The sequence below is a fragment of the Eucyclogobius newberryi genome, unplaced genomic scaffold, assembly GCF_026437365.1.
Source record: "Eucyclogobius newberryi isolate DKJ021-1_F unplaced genomic scaffold, fEucNew1.0.hap1 SCAF_21, whole genome shotgun sequence".
NCBI classification, from domain to species: Eukaryota; Metazoa; Chordata; class Actinopteri; order Gobiiformes; family Gobiidae; genus Eucyclogobius; species Eucyclogobius newberryi.
In genome coordinates, this window is record NW_027315846.1 from 25,707,728 (window position 1) to 25,728,583 (window position 20,856).

Genomic DNA, 20,856 nt, shown 5'->3' on the forward strand with positions numbered 1-20,856 from the left:
AATTTACTCCTTAAGAAATTGTTAATGTTAATGTCACAATAATCATAACTAAAATTGAACATAATGTGATAAATCAATGTAATTATTCCAACTGACAATAAGGAACAGAAAGAAGTTTAAAAGGTAAAATTCAAACCCGTAACCATTTTAATAGTGTAAAACCCACCAAACTACTAGTAACAGCATAAAACAAAGGTTAACAAGTGTTCATCTTCCTCTTTGCCCTCTCCACAGAGGTCTTTAACCCCCCCTGCATTAGCCGTCATCGATCCCCCTCCTAAACCCTCGCCGTGACCTCAGACGTCAGGATTTATGCATTATGCTGCTTTTTAAAGAAATCCATTGTCCCACACGCACCTCCAATGTGGCCCCCTGCTGGTAATCTGCCCTCTCCCTCTCTCTGGGCTCTTCACACCTTTGCACTGCCCACCCCCGGTCGATACCACAGGGTTACACCGGACATTCCTGCGCCTACAGAGATCTTTACAAATATGCTTTTATTATGAGATGTGGTCTAATCAGGGGTTTTATGGACCAGGGATAATAAGAGTCTTTTTCTTATTACAGCTTGACTTGATAAATGGAGACTGGTCCACCACCTGCTTGTCTCCATGGAGATCCAGAAAAGTTACATAAGGCATGTTTCCACTGGTTCACTTTGAGGAGGATGGGTACGGTCCAAAAGTGTCTGCACTGTCTTAAGTGAACCGCAATGGCCCCTTTAAACCATCCAACGCAAACCCACCATCTAGAAGGTACTAGCTTCACTTTTGCTCCCGGCGACGCTTTTGACGGCAAATGGCAGATGCAAAAAGAAAATGTTATATTGTTATTGAATGTTTACTTTAGCTTTAGCCTTGTCTCCCAGCGACACAAACTTGGAAGGACCAAACGTCTTTTTGTGAATTGCTGTGATCGACCTCACAATTAAAACTATAAGTCAGGTATGATGTAGATTTCATTGACTTGACAACATTTGTTATGTTTGGGTGATGTCAGTTGCCACAGTAGCAGACTTCTAGAGACCCCAGGATACAGAGCCAAGAACCATGGAAATGCATTCCGCCATTGAAAAAAATCACTCCAAAGTTGAACCAATCCAGGCCATCAGCACCAGACGAAACACATAGCTATAATTACCTTTTAAAGAAATCTTCTATGGTACCTAAAATTACTGGAAAAATTAAGCAAAACCAAAAATATCAGCGCTTACAAAAACAAAGGAGTTATGCACAGTTGATCACAGTAAAAGATTAAAAGAAATGCGACGTGAAAGTAGTGTTCTTTGAGTGAAAGTACCGTTCTTTGTGACTGCGACAAAGATGTCACACAGCAGCTAATTAAAGCGGACACAAAGGAAGCTGCGCACATCAGCTATCGTTCCTCATCATTCTAACGAGTGCAGAGGTGGCTCGGGCGTTACAATGCTCCAATTAACTTTTTACGGAAGCAAATTAGCAAAGTTGCCGTCTGGTCCAGAGCTTTCAGAAAACTTTAGAAGAAAAGCGAGGTGCAACGCAATTTGCAAAGGTCAAGATGAAATTGTGTTATTTTAGCACATGAATACACAGACTGGAACAAGAGATATTAACTGAAGTGCACTAGCAGTCTACCCTTCTGATTAGTGGTGAGATTAGTCTTGTTGTCAATAACAGCTTCATAACCATTAAGACAGAGCAAATGTTCAAACTTTTGACAAACTTGTTCAATGTGAATTCTTCAAAACGGACAAAAGGGTAATTCCGCAATATCTGTGCCTTTTGTGTCCCAGAGAGATGGGTCAAAATGATGTGGTGTGATCGAGGCCTGTACTTTAACCTGACCTTGAAAACCACAGGGGCGTGCACGTGCGTGTGGCCACGTGCACGCTCACACAGGAGGGGGAGGGGGCGGGGTCACGGGGCATAAAGAGCCACTGTGTCGGGTCACTCGCGGCGGGCACAACGCTCACGCGCAGGAAGACGCCACACTTGAGGGATGTGATATGACTAATATGAGGGAGCTCCTTTGGGTGGGTGGGTGTAGGTGGGGGGTGGGGGAGGGGGGTATTGGGTGGGGGTGTTATGGCCGCGGGTGACTGACACTGCTGATCTGTATCACGCGTCAGGAAGGATCAGAGAGGGGCCGGTAAAGGAGAGGAGATGGGGAAGAGTAGTCAAACCTGCAGTCTGCCATAGAGGAGACAGGAAATATAATAAAATATGAAGACGCAGAGATGTTTCAGCTAGTCCAATGTTCTACGCAAAAGCCACGTTTAAACATGGTTCACTTTAAAGAGGATTGGAACCATCCAAAAGGGACTCCACTGCCCTAAATGAACCGCTGTTTTATCCAAAGGCGGTAACTGCAGTGTTGAACCAACAGACTTAGCAAAACAAAGCTAGCATGCGTTAGCATCAGCTGTTTCCTGTTTAATTCTGACAGCACTCACTTCAAGATCCAAATTATCAATACATTATTGTATTTTTATATCATTTTGTATATCATTTTCAAAAGCTGAGGATAAACCGGGAGTTATTTCCTGTTTACTCAAGCTTTCGCCACGTCTCACAGCTACACAAGCCTGGAATTACTAAATGTCTTTTTGTGAATTGCAGCTTTAGGATTAAAAAAGTATAATTCGGGAACGATTTAGATTTTATTTGATGTATATTGGGAGTACTCAGCTGTAATATTTTTGTGCATGATATAGAGTACCAACACAAATCCATCTGTCTTACAATGCTGGTACTCTGTCCATACTGTCCACATTTATACACTGATTATGTCTTTAATTAATTAATATTCAATTAATGTATTTGTTTTTCAGCTCACACAAGGCCTGTGAGTATGAGATAGTATGAGATTTTTTACACAAATGAAGCAGATCTTGATAGAGTTTATTAACAAGCTAATTATTTTTCCAGGAAAAGCTCATTTTGAATAAAACAGTTAAATACATGAATGCTCTGGAGTCAGTGTACAGTTCAGAAATCGTATATTCAAAATGTTGGTTGTGATTAACTTGTTTCAGCCCTAATATTTGGACAATTAGTTAGCCTTTTTTTTTTTTCTAATACCTTATTTTATGCATGCCATTTATTTTATATTATTTTATTATTATTTTGACGTTTTCTTGCCGAAGCACATTTCTATTGTTTTTTCCACCAACAATACATTATTTTTCTGATTCTAAATAAAATGGTCATCTCTCACAGACACACACACACACACACACACACACACACACTTCACCTGTCCATACCCGACCTCCCTTATACCTTTGAAGCCAAAAGCACAATGCCTTTTCAGATCCAAAACCAACCTCGCAGCCAAACGAACATCGCGGCGAAAGAGATCCCCCTTTAGCCCCGGACAAAACTGTTACGCTCCCCCTTTCCTCCCCGACCGTCCCGAGTTCAAAGATCAGCACCTATAGCCCGTCCTGCCTATCGGGTTCCCCACTTCAAAGAGGCGTCCCGAGCACAGAGAGGGGCCCGATGAGAGCGGGAGGAGGGGGGGAGGGGCCGCCGTTGTCAGCTGCTGCCAAAAAGGATGCGCGGATGGCTCCGTCTTCTATCATATCTGAAGTCCTTTTCTATCGACAATGCTTCGGAAGAATATGATCTCTTCCTTTTGAATCTGGTGAATGGCTTCAAACGGCGAACCTAGACATTTTGCCGTTTTTGGATTTTGGATGTGTGTGTGTGTTTCTGATGAGTGATTTCAGATCGTGTTTGAAATAAGATAGTTCAGACAACTCATGATTGCGCCCAAAAAATTGCAGTGTCTTTTTGAAGTTACAGCGGTTTATCCAAAGTTAACTAGATAAATTGTCCTACTTTGCAATAAGACGGAGCGATATGGCCTAAAAGAGAAAATGTGCAATCCAATGTAAATGAGTCAAAAAATATGACTTTAAACGTATTAGTCGAGGCTTAAACTGTTGACCAATGTGAAATGTCTGTAAAACTAATCACATAAATGCAAAAATATCAGCTTGTACTCTACCTTTATTTGAACGTTTACAACATACAGTACCTTTGTTCATTTGCATTGTTCATCAGCTCTTTTCGTAGTATTTGTATCGATAAACAACATTCACCATATATATTTGACACACAGACATTTTGGTTCTGTCTATTTTGGTTACACAGATATGTATATGTGATATGACTGAAACTAAATAAACTGGACTGACCTCTAACCTCTAACTGACCCAATAATAGAATATCTGACTTTTATAATATTTGTACTAACTTGTGTCAAGCCATAATGTTTGTAGTTGTACTTCCCATTTATTATTAGTGTTTATTGCCTATAGCGTAACAATACTAATTTGATTTTGCTATAAAGGAATAAGCTCAATACTTTGATACCACTAAATAAATACTGTCTTTTCCAGACAATAAACTGTAATTTTCGAGACAAAACAATACCAGGTGGTCTTAAATAATTCTGGTAAAGCTCATTTTTATTGTTCGTGAACGGTCATATTTTGTTATTAGAGTGATATTTTCTCAAATTAGTAACTAGTTTCAATGCAAGTTATAGTATCGATTATTATCTGATTTTTGGTTTTTAAACCCTTTTACAGCCTTTTTAAGTGAGTCTAGGTGTCAGCGGTAGAGAAAAATCAGCTGCACATAAAATTATATCACGCCTAATTCAATATTACCTCTAAATAAAATGACGATACATCACGTGCGATATGATACTGACCAATCACAACCCTCCTGGTCCCCTCTCATGGCGCTCCAGTTCACCTCATTGTATCGTTTTATCCCAGTGAATGCAAAGCTACATTTACCGCGTGAATATCTTCTTTTATATCTTTTATGTTTTATTTGAGCTCGTTTTGCAGCCGTTTACATGTTTACATTTTGAAATGTTGATAATATGCCAAATTGTTTAATATAGATTATATTGTTTGGAGTAAAAAAAAAACACAAATTAAAAATGATACAAAAATAACTGATTATTTTTAGCATTTCACATTAGTTTGATAATTAAACCTTAACTATGTTTAAAGACAATGTTTGAACACATTTCTGATGGATCGACACAATATCGTCCGTAATATTGCTATATCCATTTAAATATATGCTTTTTTTTTTTACAAATCCTCAAAAGCATCTGAAAAACCTTCAAATCATCCTCTACTCTTTCCACTTTGCACACTTTAGAAGGCCTGAAAAGCACATGCCGTAGTGGCCCATAGATGGCACTGTTGGCTAATGGTACGTGATAGCGGCTTGTGTTCCGAAGTATGAGAGAGAGAGAGGCCAGAATAACTCTTTAAACTCATCAAGTGGAGGAAAAAAACCTTCTTTCATCTCTACCGGAGTGTCATTTGCCAAATATAATCTTGTAACTTCTAATTAATTCAAAGTGCTTGAAAGAATCAAGAAAAAAAAGAAAATCACACTCTTCTCCACAAAGCGTTCTTTTCCTGCAGCGCGGATGTAACAGCTCATTATCAAAGATGCTGTTGTTTTTATGCTTTCCCCCACACACATCAACAACTAATCTTAAAGTGTAAAAAATAGTTTTTTAATAAAACATGGGCATAAATCGGAAATGTTCAGAAGTGATAGGAGTTAATGAGAAGAGACTTTTGAAGACAGTATGGCAAAACTGAGTGGTATTCATCTTAAATGATGTGGTCTTTTTATGATTATGTTCTGGGGGTTTTGTCACTCTGGTCTTTAATTTAAACAGATACAGTTAAATGAACTGAACTGTTGCAGAAAAATGCATACCTGATAATGCTATTGTATACGTTTTACCTTATGTAATAAACAAAAGTAATATTACATTTAGAGACAAATTATTTTTCCAAACAAAATGTAATCATATGTAATGACTAACTAGAGCATGTGCCCAGTAACAGTGATGCCCTGGTAACAGGATGGAAATAGCAAGGTCATTATAATGATAGTTATTACAAGTATTTACAGGGCACATGTATTTCTGGTAATATCATGAATCCTAAATGTGTATAGTATATGTGCAGTATGAAGACTAAATCAAATGAAAACTGGCTGTAAATGCATTTACCCATTTGTAATTACAGAGCTTCACTTTACTAAAGAATAAGACATTTTCATAGGAGAAGAAGTTTAACATCTACAGGTTGTCATCATATTCACAATATAAAATAATGAACCATTTTCTCAGTATGATACTTCAAATAAGTAGCTAGTTTAGTTTAGTTTTGATTAGTATCAACACAACCCCGCTCATAATTGCTCCATTTGTGATTTGACAACTGTGACAATTCAAACTGTGATATTGATTCAACTAAACTTCATTTTTTGGCCCTAATGGTTGGAACACTTTCTTCAGAAGCCAGGCACTTCAGAAAGCACTTCAACACATGGGAATCCTCAAAAAAAGAGCAATTACGGACAGCCTTGGAGGAGACTTCGAGTGCGTTCCATTTACGCCTTTGCACATTTCCCCGTTACAGCTGACAAATCTGCAAAGCAAACTATTTTCACATGTTGTATTTTCTCTTCAGAATCAAGCCAGGTCAAATTCTACTTATTAGCCTCCATTTGAATTAAGGGTGGATATTGACAAAAATGAATATCGATTGGAGTATATTGATAATGATATTCAGACAGAAATGTGTTTTAAGTTGAGGTTTACTTATCAGACAAATGTGAAATGTTTGTAAAATTAATCACAAAACGAATCATCTGTACCATTTTTTTACTAAAATATACCATACACTATTTTTTATTAAAACTGCACACCCAAATCGATGCTCAAGGTTCTGCGTGGGAACCCAGTTAATGTGTGTCACCCAAAGTCAGACTAATGGTGCACCGGGTTGGCCTTGATTAGCCCGGCTGGCAGAGTGGTTAACCTGAGCGAGCGAGGCCAGAGAAGAAGTGCTTGTTTATGGGCCTGGCTGATGACGCTGGTGGAGATAAACACACAGATGACACGCAGGCGGCCGGGGGGGGTCTGTGAGGGGTCTGTGAGGGGTCTGTGAGGGGCCTCCTGGGAGCACATGCACTGCCCTGATCCATGGCCCTCAGACTCACAGACTCGGGGGTCACACTGGTCAGAGGCCAGTCGATGGGAAGTGGGCATCTCTGTGTAATTGCCCGGGCCTGGATGGGATACTGTGGGCTGGGAATCAAGGTCAGTCCCACTAGTTTTTGACAATGAAAGTAAACTCATCAAGTCAACTGTCCATTTGTCAAGAAAAAAAATAAATGTTTGATTTTACCTTGGAACTTAATATAAACCCAGACCTTAGTGCAGAGGTGCCCAATATTTGTTTGTCCCAGCAACACTTTTTCAACACTGTTTACCAGTGACTCCAACCTGACCAACTGTTTTATGGCTAATAACAATTTTCTACAGTGGTCATAAAATATTTCATAGTGCACCCACTGTAGGGTTGTCAAAAATGTATATGCAGATATGAAAACTCCAGAGGACCACACTCAGACATTGCCAGAAAGAGGATTTCCTCAAGAGAAATGCTATACTCTGCATGACTGAGGCAGCATTACATTTGGTACCAAAAAGGGACCCTAACCCTAAACCATATGAAATAAAATCTTAAAATAACATCACCAACAAAATGCTACATAGTTCTTCAAACAAGAAAACAAGAAAAGTGAATAATAATATTTACTCTTGCGGTGTAAAACTGTGCAATCATTTTAAGTCTTCCAAAACACAGGCAGGAGTTTTCATGCTGCAGACTGCGCCCATCCACACAGAGCTCAAGTGCACATGACAGACAGCGAGGCCGAACGCTCACACTGGCCTGAGATGTCTGACTGGCCCCTGCTTCTCTGGAGGAGCCTCGTGTAGACATGTGAGGGCCCCTGGAACAGCCCCCCACAGCGTTACCCCGCAGCATTACCCCACAGCGTTACCCCAGAGGGCTATCTACAGCATTACCTATAGAATTACCCACAGGGTTACCTACAGCGTTACCTGTAAAGTTACCTACAGAATATCCTACAGCAGGGCTCCTCAAAGTGTGGGGCGCGCCAGTTTGGGGGGGACGCAGATTTGTGCCAAGGGGGTCGGAAGATGTTTGAGGAAATATGCACACATTACGCATGACAGTGTTCTTCTGTCACCCTCTTCTGTCCCCCTCTTCTGTCCCCCTCTTCTGTCCCCCTCTTCTGTCCCCCTCTTCTGTCCCCCTCTTCTGTCATCCTCTTCTGTTATCCTCTTCTGTTATCCTCTTCTGTCATCCTCTTCTGTCATCCTCTTCTGTCATCCTCTTCTGTCATCCTCCTGTCATTTAGCCAATTTAAATTCTTATTGTTATTTTAGGATAAAATGTGATTATATAGTTATTACAATTTGTATTGTTTATCATCATATCATACTTTATAATATCTTGAGGCTGTGGGAGGGCTTGGATACATGTTTTATCGGGCGCTATCTGTTTCTGTCAGCGTTTTGCCATCTTCTCTTCAAATCTAATCATCTGGCTGTTGGTGCTCCTCCTTTAGCTGAAGCAAACTCAGAGCAATCGGGGCTAGGCTGCTTCGGGAGGGAGTACCCTCCCGGAGACAGTGGAAACTCTTCCAGATCGTACTGATCCACTCCAAAGTGAACCAGTGGAAACATGCCTGAAGTGGAGGCAATTTGAGCCGTGAAATGATGATGAGTCTAGTGAAGGTAGAGAGGAGCTCCAAAGCTTACAAAGTGCTGACTCATTCTAGTGGGGAGAAGGCTCTGGAGAGGGAGCCTAGATATCCAGGATTATTCAAACATATACAAATGAAACACAACTCAAAAATGTTAACTGGACATAGTATTACTTCAGTAGAAAGCTAAAGCAGGACAGAGCAAACTATGTAGACTCAACACAACTCAACACTTAGAAGGAGCTTCTACAGCTTATTTTTGTCTGGTGGAAATGAAAGGGTTGTGTTTGACTCTAATGTACTTAATTAATGGTATATATTGACATTATTTAATATAGGACAGAAATCTTAGCTTAATTTAGACCCCAAGATCATTCATGTGCTCCTCCTGCAGGCTGAAAAAACCCTCAATTGATGTGTATTTTTACTTCTAGGAATCAATTTTCGTATTATTTTCACTACTTTGCTTTAAAAAGAAAACTAATCAGTCTTCCCTTCAATCGGTCCGTACTGGAGGGACAAGCACAGTTTGGTGAGCGCAGAGCCTCTTTGGTGACCTTCAGCTCTCTGCAGCAGGGCGTGCAGATACAGGAGGTCAGTGCACAACTAGGAATGTTAGGTCACAATATACCGTACTTTTCGGGCTATACAGCGCTCCTGAATAAAAGTTGCTTACACAAAATGTATGAAGAAAATAGAACTTGTCCTTAACAGCCTATTGTACAATAAAGTAGGCTGTAATAAAAAGACAGCATTTTGAAGCTTAACAAACAGAAAACACATCACAGCTGTTCCTACTGTCCCCTCTGTCCTTGATTACTCTGTGTGAGCTGATTTACCTGTGTCTTCACATCTGGTTCATCTGCTCCTGAGTTTGTGCTTAGCGAGTGAGTGTTACTTGTAACATGAGATATTTACACTGAAATATGTTCCATGGTAGAGATGCAGGGTTGTCTTTTGACTCGTGGGGAAGGTCGGGCCAAGAAAGTCTTATTTCAATGCAGCAGGTTCTAAACTGCAGACCGCCGTACAGCACATGTCACCATCTAGATTCACTTCCTCATTAGACTTATTTCTCTGTGAATATGAGTCTGATTGGAATAAAACACAGAGAGAACACAACGTGTCCCCTGTACAGAGACCACTGTCCAGTGACGTCTTCTTCTACAGTGGGTCAAACGCCAGCGCTTCCTGCTAGAGTGCCACCGTTGTGACGACCGCAGGGTTCATAGTGTGGGGAAAAAGTAGTGGCTTAAAGTCCAGAAAGCACGCTAATCCTAAGAACCAAAAAATAATAATCGTGACAAGTTGTAACCAAATTTATGAAATTTTACTTTCTGAAAGACAAAATAAAGTTTATAAACTTTTGTCTTTCAGAAAGTTCAATTTCATAAAGTCGGTTATCAAGTTGAGGAATAGTAGTAACATGTTACACCACGGGAATTAAAGAAAATTTAAGATTTCACAGTTAATCGTGTTAATTGTGAATAATTGTTAAATTAATTGTTATTTTTCTTCTCACAATGATTGTAACACTAAGTCTTGATATCGTGACATTCTTACGCACAATCACAAATAGTGAGACATTTAACTGTTGCAATAGAACATCACCGTAATCCAATAAAGGTAAAAAGGTAGACAGACATTGGTGCATTTTTACAATAATGAAAATCAAGCTTTATCTTCACTGCACCACATTTAACAGTTAATTTGATCTGAACAAACAACTACCCCTCAGACTGTAGAGTGAATGGCTGTAGGCGATGGGGTCGGCCCCCCACACGCCCTGTCGGCCCCCCGCGCGCCACGCTAGCCCGCCTCTGCACTCTCAGACATGGATTACCTCCCATCAAATGAATATTTCCTCGACGTTCTGCTCCAAAAGTGCCATTTGATGAAATATTAATTTGGTGATTAATTTTTGCATCTGATCTTCTGTCAGTGGAGATAAAAAAGAGTACGGGCTTTTTCCTGTGAAGCCGCTTGTTCAAGGGCACCTTAGTCAAACTTTGCCACATTAAACTTTCATTAACTGATCGAGCACTGATAAAAAAAAACACACCCGGCTACACATGTGAAGTCTAAATCTGATAAATAAAACAGAGGTGCATGATTTATTTGTGTTATTGGCCTGTCTGTACTTTGAAATGGGCTGTCAAAATGTAGTTGATATAACCACTGTCACAATAACATGTCAAACTGAGTTTGGACTCAAAGCATGTTACATAATAGCATAATAAAAACCACAGTGTAAACAAAAAAAAAGTATGGCGTGTTAATATTTATATTAGTTGTGAAAATTAGAAATAATTAACTGAACTGAATTTGATTCATAATCCTAATGTTAAAAATGTAGTCCACAGTAACTTTTGGGGAATTTGACAAAAAATAAATATAAAATAAAACGTGTTGGCAGTCAATCTGGTGCAGACACGTGCTGACTTAAGTTAACAAATAATGAGGCTAAGAAGAATTAAAAGGTTCCTTGTGGAGTCGAATTACAAGTTAAAGTGGCTGTACCAAATATTTGTCAAAATAAGACAAAGCAGCTCTTGGAGTGAAAATGATACTACGGTGTGCCATCTGCTTGTCATCATCAAGAGTTTTAACTCTGAGAACCATAACGTGTGCAGTTAGCATGCTAATGGTTACCTTTACTGCCTCTGAAAGTTGTAAACTCGTTGGTGGTGAATAATTAGGATGTTGGGAATGTATTAGAACTTAGAAGGGCGTGGAGTAAGTTAAGACTGCTGGCCAAAACGTACAAATAGTATGAAAAAATATTTATAGTATTAGAAACTGGCATTGAAAAAAAAAAATCTTGTCATGCCTAGCTTTGGTTGGTCATAAACAGCACAACAAAATCATGGAGAGGGAAAAGGCTGATAAAAATGGAAATTAGGTTACACAACTGCTAAATGAAAACTCTAAAACAACAATACACAACTAAACAACAGGGACACACAGGTGAATTTCTGAGACAAAATGTTTTTTTGACATGGATAGGTTGTGTTCATGTTCTATAACTAAATTATGTCATAATCTTAGACGGTGGGCAAAGGCCTTTGTTTGGGATTGACTCCACAAACTTGTCATATTAGTCTTGTGGTTTAAACTCCTTTTAACTGACAACAATCACTTCCTTGTTCCCAAATGTAATACATAACCTTTTCACTATGGCAAATATAAGTGATTGGGACATAAAAAAAAAAAAAATCTACAAAAGCAACTGAAGCATTGCCAGAATCAAATCATTATACTGTGAGGAAGGTAAGTGGAGTAGAGGTGGACTTTCTAAAGGCAGACTAATAGGTCTTTGAGAGCCAGAATTCTTGCTGATTGGCAGATGTTCAAAATGTGTCCAATTAATTACAAATCATCAAATGTGATTTCCGGATTTTTTTTGTTTGATTCAGTCCCTCACAGTGGAACTGCACCTACGATGACAATTCCAGACCCCTCCATAATAAGTGAGAGAACTTGCAAAATCGCAGGGTGTTCAAAAACTTTTCTCACTGTATCTTCAAAGTCACAAGCAGATTTTGTAAACTCTTCAACTTTTCCCGATTCACAGTGGATTTGATCGAAATGGAATTGGGACTCTTTCTGCTAGGTTTCACCAAAATGTCCTTCATATTCAAAATTCAATGTCAATGTACTATTTCAACGCTCTGTCCGTGGTTCATCTTTTGCGCTCCTAAACCACTTAACCCTCTCTGTAGTGTGCTAACCTTGACCAGTGCCAGCAGCTGGTACAGGTCCTCCACCTCGTCCCCCGGCGTGTGGCTGTAGTCCCGGCCCGTGTCCACGCTGGTGCCCTGGATGGTGCGGCGGTACAGGGGAAGGTCCATGGCCTCTGCGTACAGCTCTATGGCCTGATGCCCCACCGTCTGGTACATGTAACTGTCCAACTCATCTGGCAAAACAACATTAGATCAGAGAGAAATGGCAACCCACAAAAGAATAGAGTCGTCAGGATGTTAGTCATGTCAGGAGTGATAGTTAGGAAGAGAACGAGGAGAAGGAAAAATATGAATTATATTAGAATGATCAGAACTGGCATGGTTACATGGTACTGCTGTGTTTGCACCTCATCAACACTCAGGATAAGTGCCTTTGTGCTGTTAAAGGTGCACTGCGTGACTTTTCGGCTTGTTTCCATGGAGATGTTATTCATTTGGCTGGAATATTCCACAGAATGGCATTAAATATATCATACATTACACCTTAGTGTCGTCACAATCCCAAAATTTCAAACTTATTCTTTCATGCTGAAAAACTTTTTTCTTGATGATGATTTTGATGAAAATAAAAAATATAGTTTATTTTTAGATGATAGACTGTAGTTCTCAGCACAAATAAATTGTATTTTCTTTATGTTATCATGTGGTCTTAAATAGTTCTGATAGAAGCTCAAGATCTTTTTAAACAGTTCAGAAAAGGTCAAATTGTGATCAATCTATCAATATTTCTCAAATGAGAATCTACACTAAGTCAGATATGTGGTATGCGGTAAAAGTGAAAACACCGGCCATTTAACACATGCAGGATAGATACCGTATTTTGCGCACGAAAAGGCGCACCGGATTATTAAGCGCACCATCAGCTATCTGTGTACCATGTGTACTGGTCCATAAATAAAGCGCACCGGACGATAAAGCGCATAAGATAAACAAAACAGACGGATAAGTCAGAGTCAGTTGAGCGTTATTAAACGTGTTCAACTCATTCAGATCAACATTGTTCAACATCAAAACACACTCTGCTATCGCTAACAGACACGTTAGCATATCCAAATCAATTCTCAGTCAAGATCACTTGTAAACACGTAAAATACAAATACAGAACACACTCTGCTACCGCTAAAAGACACGTTAGCGTATTACCAGCCTCGTTCAGTTGCAACATGTAAAATACATCACAATACACTCACTTTTTCAGTTCATTCCTCGTCATCAAATCCTTCAAATGCGCCGAAGTACACCCCGCATAGCTATGACCAGACGTCCCGATTTACCTGGGACAGCCCCGATTGTTTACGTCCCGTGTCCCGGTTTAATGTCTGCTGGGGTGAATAATGGTAAAAGCAGCCAAAGCGCCGATAGTGCTCCGTGCTAAAATCTCTTTGGTCATGTGATCCCGCATCTCGGATCCACGCAGCAATTCAGTGATGATTCCGGCCTTTTGATCCCACAGTTGACTGATAGTTTAGCCCGTAAGCGCATAAGTGCCCCGCCGCCGCAATTGTCGGACCATGTCGGCCTAGGTGAAACTGAGAAAAACAGCATTTTACTTTTTTCCCCCCAAATTTGTGATTTTCATTTTTTTGCAGAATGTGCTAGTTGAAGTTATGAATATGCCCCTGTGTGCTTCAGATAACACTATTGGTGGTCTTAAACGTATACATTAAGCTGTTAAAAATGTGGAGTTTTCGGGTCTTTTTCATGCTCTCCTGGGGGGCGTCACCTTTTTCTAGTCAACGTATTGTTTACATTTTCCACCAATCAGCTGTGATCCGCATGGCAGCTGCGTGCTCCGTGTTTTCCTCTCATTACTCCAGACCGTCTGCAGAGCACAGTCTTCAGAGCTTACATTTCCTGGACTACATTGCAACGGAACTGTTTACTCAGGTACACTTTTACTTTACTACTAAATTATTGCTTTAACGCTGTGTTTGAAGGCGGTCTCGTGATCACTTTAGAATCTTACTTGTCTGCTCCGGTGGAGCTAATGCTAAGCTAACATGTTGCTTCAGTGCACTCTGCAATACGGGCTTAATGTGACTACTTGCTGTTATCACCATGTTATCGGGTTATTTTTCGGCGTGGGTTGGCCCGTGGGTTGTGTGGGTCGTGCTTTGTGTCTGTTTTATGGTGCTAAACCGGCTGTTACCCCCACAGCCCGGAGCTAAACGCAGCTATTCGGAGCTAAGTTGTAAGCTAAACTTTGCTATGTTATCGGGTTATTTTTCGGCGAGGGAAGAGAAAAAAACTACAACTCCCGATACCACTTCTGGTCACGTGGCTTACGTACGTTGCACGTCACGCACGCACTGCGTCACTCGAACCAATCACGCGCTTGCCTGGCCATTATCAGCTTCCTGTGTGTCTCTCTGTGCACGGTGTTGGGAGAGACAACAGGACAGCTGAACCAGGTAAGCTTTGCGACTAAAACACCCGTTTTTAATCACTTTAATGTGCGCCGGTTTTAAACTCGAGTGTATGTTTATGTTTTGGTGTGGTGTTCTGCAAGTGTTTTGCTTTTACGAGCCGTGTTATCTCAAGTGAGCTAGCTAGCCCCGCTAGCCGAGGGCAGATGTCCCAATATCTCCGCGTTTTGCATCTTAAATACACCGTTAACGTCACAATGTGAACTGTTATCTGTGAAGCGTGTTATTCCCATATTACTGTTAACCCTAATCCTTTTTTTCCCCTTTTCAGAATTGGCAAAGACACCCTGACTGACATGACCTGTCTCTACGTGAAGTCTGCTAAGGAGCGTGGTAAGTGTAAAACATTATTTTGGTGATTTTCATGTTTTAATGATTAGAGTATAATTAACCATAAGCAACATCTGTTTTTCAGGTGAGCCTGCAGTTTGTACATCAAGCTTCAGATCACTGTGGAAACAGCTTCTCCAACACATCAGAAGCTGCAGGCCACGCACAGATCTCTACAACAGAATCTAATGTGCTGTCTTTCGGACCCTCACCGCCAGCGTCTCACCTCAATATCCCACAGCTTGTTGGAACGGCGGATGGCAAAGTGTTTGTCAAGAACTTCGACTGGCAGAAGCATCTGAGTCCCTTCTTCAGACGGCTTCCAAAGATCAAGAGTTATCAGCACTTCAGGTATTTATATTGAAACTCTCACATTGTGTTAAAAAAAAAAAATAGTTAATGAGTGTTTTATGTGAAATAGTTAGCCATTTCTTAAATGTCCTGTTATTTGTTTACAGCTTTGATGCCAAGAGCCGAGAGTCACAGCACAGAAGAGTGCACAGACGAAGAAGAGGATGAGGATGTGATCTCTGATGTAATTGGACTCTGGTGGTGTACATATCATATCTCATATCTCATATCTCATATATTCAAAGCCATGGACCCGTTGCAGTTCGTATACCTGGCCCTGGCATCTGTTTATAAGAGTTCTTCTATTAAGAGTGTTTTTTAAACTTCCTATAAGTTACTGTCCTTTCCCCCTGTATCTACTGCGTTGTAACATTAAAGGTTATCTTATCTTATCTTTTGTTGTTTGTGTTGAATCATTCAGTGCACCATTGTTGGTGCACTGAATCACCTGTGAATTATGTTTATCGACAAATACAATGAACCCTATTCTGATTCTGATTCTGATTCTTTGATTCTATTCAGGGCCTTTTGTAATCCAAGTATTTCCATTTTAATATAGTAACTTCTAATTCTGATTCAAGTCCAGTTACCATCAATAACAACACTCCTCTTGAGTCTTCAGTGACAGCTGTAGGGGGAGGTGGTGTCAGTTTGACAGGGGGGAGGGCTTATCTCAATGAGATGCAAATGAGCCCCCCTGTGACTCTGGGCTCACTCCAGTGAGAAACTTTGAGCCCCGTTTTCTCAGTGAATGGGTTTGAGAGTTGTATACATTCAAATGACCACAACTTACTCAAATATTATCAGATCTACATGAGTGACACATCATTGGAAAGCTTTGAATTCACACTTTCAGAATCTGTGAATAACTCAAAATGGCTCCGGGTAGACATGTAACTGGTTTAGCCACGGTCAGTCAGTTATATTATTAATATAAGAGTTCCAATGGTCTCTAGGCAGCAGCCATCTTGGGCCATCTTGGGGTCCTTCATTTACCGGTAGGTGTCTGCGTTGTGCCTGACTGAAAATGTTGTTTACGTTTTGACAAAGCGTCGCGTGTGTCGCGTGCAGGTAGACTACTATTCCCAGAATGTTTTGCATTGTTGGGACTTCCGGTAAATATAGTCGCGCATCGGCGTCTCTTGTCCCAAATCTTCTTTATACACCGTGTACCACACAAAATATCTTCGCGGTCAGTAAGCACAACCAGAAATAAACCATATATTAAGCGCACCGGACTATTAAGCGCACGGACGGCTTTTGAGGACGTTAAAGACTTTTACGTGCGCTTTATAGTGCGGAAAATACGGTAGGTTAATGCTACACTGAGTAGCATTCCAGGCCAAGTAATGAAATCTCCATGGAGACATGCAGTCGGAACAAAGTGTTGCAGTCCACTGGTGTATGACAGAGTTTGTGAGAGTGTATGTGGGTCAGAATTCAGCCCATGGCAAAAATGTGTTGTGTTTACAGCATGTGTATCATGTAGGGATGGCCAATAAGACAAACAAAATACTTTTTCCCCCTCATATTGGTCAATCCTGATATTCAATAGGATTTTATTTTGTCTTTTTAAAACAAATAAAAATGGCTTTCGAAATAAATCGCTTGAAAATAAATTGATTTTAATCAGTCTCAGGTAACACATAAAATGTAGTTAAAAGAAAAAATGCATTAATTGAATGCAAACTAAAAAAGCCCATTGGATTTAAACTTTGTTGTACTTCCGGAGACATTTTGTAAAAAGTGGGGCACCCAAAATAACCAAGATCCCAAAATGATCCACTTGAAAGGAACCCAATTTTACAACATGATTATGATGTAATATTAGCCAAAAATATGCAAAGAAAAATCTATTTGAAAATTCGCTCATACATAGATTCTCATGACCACATCGAAACTGCAACCAACCAACAAATAAACAATATTTATCAAACCTTCATCAGTAAATAATTTTATTTATGATTCCCCCTGAAGGAAAGCGAATCGTGTTCTACCCAAATCTGTCAAGACGAAGGGGAGAAGCCGGGCGAGCGTTCCATATTTCATCTGGGGGACGTGGGTGATTCATTGGGGCTGCGCTTGGAGAACAATGCCTGTGGAAGCCGACACACATGCAGCGGGCTACACTCAGGAGGAACGGTCACGGACGGTCCACGAGTGCTGACGGGGCGGTCTGAGGGAGCACCTGGGTGACCTACATGTGAGTGCAACTTTTACTCAGGCTTTCAAATACTTGTGTTGCGTAAGATAAGGCGTTTACTTTGTTCAGGGAGTCGAACTTCAAGGGCTGGATTGAGTCGAAATTAGCCTTGTGTAAAGTCCAAAAAACTATGCCTGTCGTCAACTGAATAATAATCAGTTGATATAATATGCTTATGAGAAAACACTAGAGAGTGTTTGCATATTTAAAAAGAAGACTGAAAGTGACTACCCGATTTTTGTCAAAATGTCTTTAAAAAACGTTATATTCTATATTTTTTTCACGCGATGATCACAAAAATGTCTGAGCTTTCAAAGTTTCATGAACATGGACAACACAGACTTTTGCAAGTGTAATTTAACAGACAGATCTATTTCATTTGTATTATCCTGTGCCTTCCATATGATGATCAGAGTTCTGCAGCTATAAATGTCATGTTATGCTCATTATGCTAATAACAGAGCTAATAACAACAAAAGTGACAATAAATTCACTCTCAAACATTGCTTTATAACTTACAAATGTAATAACACAGTTGGGGTTAATATGTAAACTGAGCACTTTTATGGTTTTTAATCTTTGCTGTACCCTACTTGGCTTGTGTGACCTGTGAGTAAACAGGTGTATACTGCGCATCTCTCTCCATCTCTCTCCATCCCTCTCCATCCCGCTCCATCCCGCTCCATCCCGCTCCATCCCGCTCCATCCCGCTCCATCGCGCTCCATCGCGCTCCATCCCGGTCCATCCCAGTCCATCCCGGTCCTGCCCAGCTCCGCGTAGCCCCCTCCTCACCTGTGTGCTCGGGGCGCAGGTTGGCCAGAGCCACCAGGTGATGTCCGGCCTCTGCACACTGCATCATGTTGTAGCAGCTGTCCTTACCCCCACTGGAACACAGAAGAGGGTCGCACAGGTGAGGCACATTTACCAAACACATACACGAATGCAGACACTACATTACGTTCACCAGCTGTTCACACTTATTCAAAAGAAAATGTAGCTTCCTGATTATGAAAATGTATGAAGTGAACAATGATGTGGCCAACTATACGGTATATTTGTGACTATATTATGCAAGATTAATAATATTTGCAGCTTTTTTTTTTAATGCTGCAGGTGTTGTTTTACCTCATACAAAATAGTTACATTAAAAACCCAAAGACAAATGTATTAAACACGAGCATCACTACTTTAATCACATAGTACATGCATTATACAATGCACTGTTCCACTGCTTTGGACGTTAGGCCAACAGTCGATGAGAATAATGAAGTCCATAGAATAAGCACTGTACTTTACTACTGCACTGTACTAAGTATAGTTTTTAGGTATTTGTACATTTCATAGTAAGAGTAAATTTTGCATCGGATACTTTTTATTTTCACTCCACTAAATTTGAGAGCAGGTATTTCCACTTCAGTTTTGAACTGTTAAACAAAGTTTAAATAGTATAGAATAGTTCATTACATGATAATAGATAAATATATCTAGACTTAAGTAAACAACTAAATATTAAATCTATCACAAAATATAGGCCTGGTCTTCAACACTGAACTTTCATCACTACAGTGCTTTCAATCATATGTACAGATTGTGTACGTATGGTTTAATGCGTTATAAAATCTTTAAATATATAAGTTGAAGTTTAAGTAAAGGGCAAATGTTAAATTACTGTAAAATGACCCACAATATTGCCGAAATATGACCTATTTGGAAGTTTACAACATACTTTTTTCTCATTTTCCATTTTAAATCTGTTCTTTTGCAGCATTTTTATCATCATAAATTATAGACGGCATTTCAGTCATATTAATACTTACTTACTCAAATCACTTTTTATTTAGAGTTTTTGCGCAAAGGAGCAGCAACAATCTAGGTGATGATAGTAACTTATTTTCATCTCAACTACATTTATTATATCAAACAGTAGACACATTTGAATGAACTATTTTTCAACTCTGAAAGACTAAAAGAAGAAGACACGTTTGCATCCACATCATTTCACTGCACAGCCAAAACTTCAGCGCACACTTTCTGCACATGATGCTCCCATAAGCATGAGAAAAGTGATGCTAAGTCAGAGTTAGTCTTTAGCTTTTAGCCTTTAGCCTTTAGCACGTACCTTATGAGCGCGACCACTCTCATGCTGTCACTGTCTTCAGTCCGATCCAAACCAAAAGTACTGATAAAAGGCTAATGTGGTCCAATTCATTCAGCTGTCAGAGACGTGTGAGACCGGTGTGTTTCAAAACAACAACACGTGAAAACTACACTTCCGGGTTTGACAAGACCCGTTTCAAATGTAGGCGTTCGCGTGAATGCCTGAAAGAAATTATGGAACGCTGTTGAAGTGTTGTAGTTGGGCAAAATTATTATCCAAATATCAATTTTATTGTGAATGCTGTTTGAGATATGCAAAATCTAGTTGTTAGCTTTACAAATATATAAATGTTTTTGTTGTTTTGTTGTTGTTTTTTATGTTTTGCATGCAGACGGATACTAAGAAATAACACAACTTGAAGGTTGCTTTAATACATAGATACAATTATTTTCAGTCTTAATAATATCTATTTATCCCATTGATCTTACTTTATTATAATTTCGAATAAATGTAGCCCCATTATTATTATGGACCTAAAAGATTAGGTCCTTCTACGACCCTGTGGTGGCATCAGCCCTCCTGTACGGTGTGGTCTGCTGGAGCAGCAGCATCACAGAGAGGGAGAGGAAGAAGCTGGACAAAGTCATCAAGACGTCCAACTCCGTCCTGGGCTGTGCTCTGGACTCGGTGCAGGAGGTGGAGGACAGAAGGATCCTGGCTAAATTCACATCTATGCTAGACCATGAGTCTCACCCTCTGCAGGACACTCTGTCCGCTCTGGAGAGCAGCTTCAGTGAGAGACTGATCCACCCTCGCTGTGTGAAGGAGACGTTTCACAGGTCTTTTCTTCTGCTGCTGTCAGACTCTACAACAAACACTGTTAACCCTGAACATGTGTCATTCAGCTTCATGATCATGTGCAAATACTTTCATACCCATGTGCAATACTGTGACATAATGTCAATCATCCTGGTGTAATATTTTCTGTCCATATAACAGCTGTAAATAAGAGTGTTATTTTTGTGGGTATAAGTGTATAAGAGTTTTTTAACAAGTTTTATTTTCTTTTTTATTATTATACTCCTGTACCTA

General features: G+C 40.0%; 1 protein-coding gene across 1 annotated transcript in view; it reads right to left on the minus strand.

Annotated features, from left to right (window-relative positions):
- Positions 1 to 19,924, minus strand: part of dph6 (diphthamine biosynthesis 6) — a 118,933-nt gene extending 99,009 nt beyond the window's left edge. The window contains exons 1-3 of the mRNA XM_072457998.1: positions 19,786 to 19,924; positions 18,459 to 18,550; positions 12,344 to 12,528 (exon numbers count right to left, since the gene is read on the minus strand). Of these exons, the coding sequence (XP_072314099.1) occupies positions 12,344 to 12,528; positions 18,459 to 18,550; positions 19,786 to 19,808 (300 nt within the window). The 5' untranslated portion in view covers positions 19,809 to 19,924. The remainder of the gene's footprint in view (positions 1 to 12,343; positions 12,529 to 18,458; positions 18,551 to 19,785) is intronic.
- Between the last annotated feature and the right edge of the window lie 932 nt (positions 19,925 to 20,856).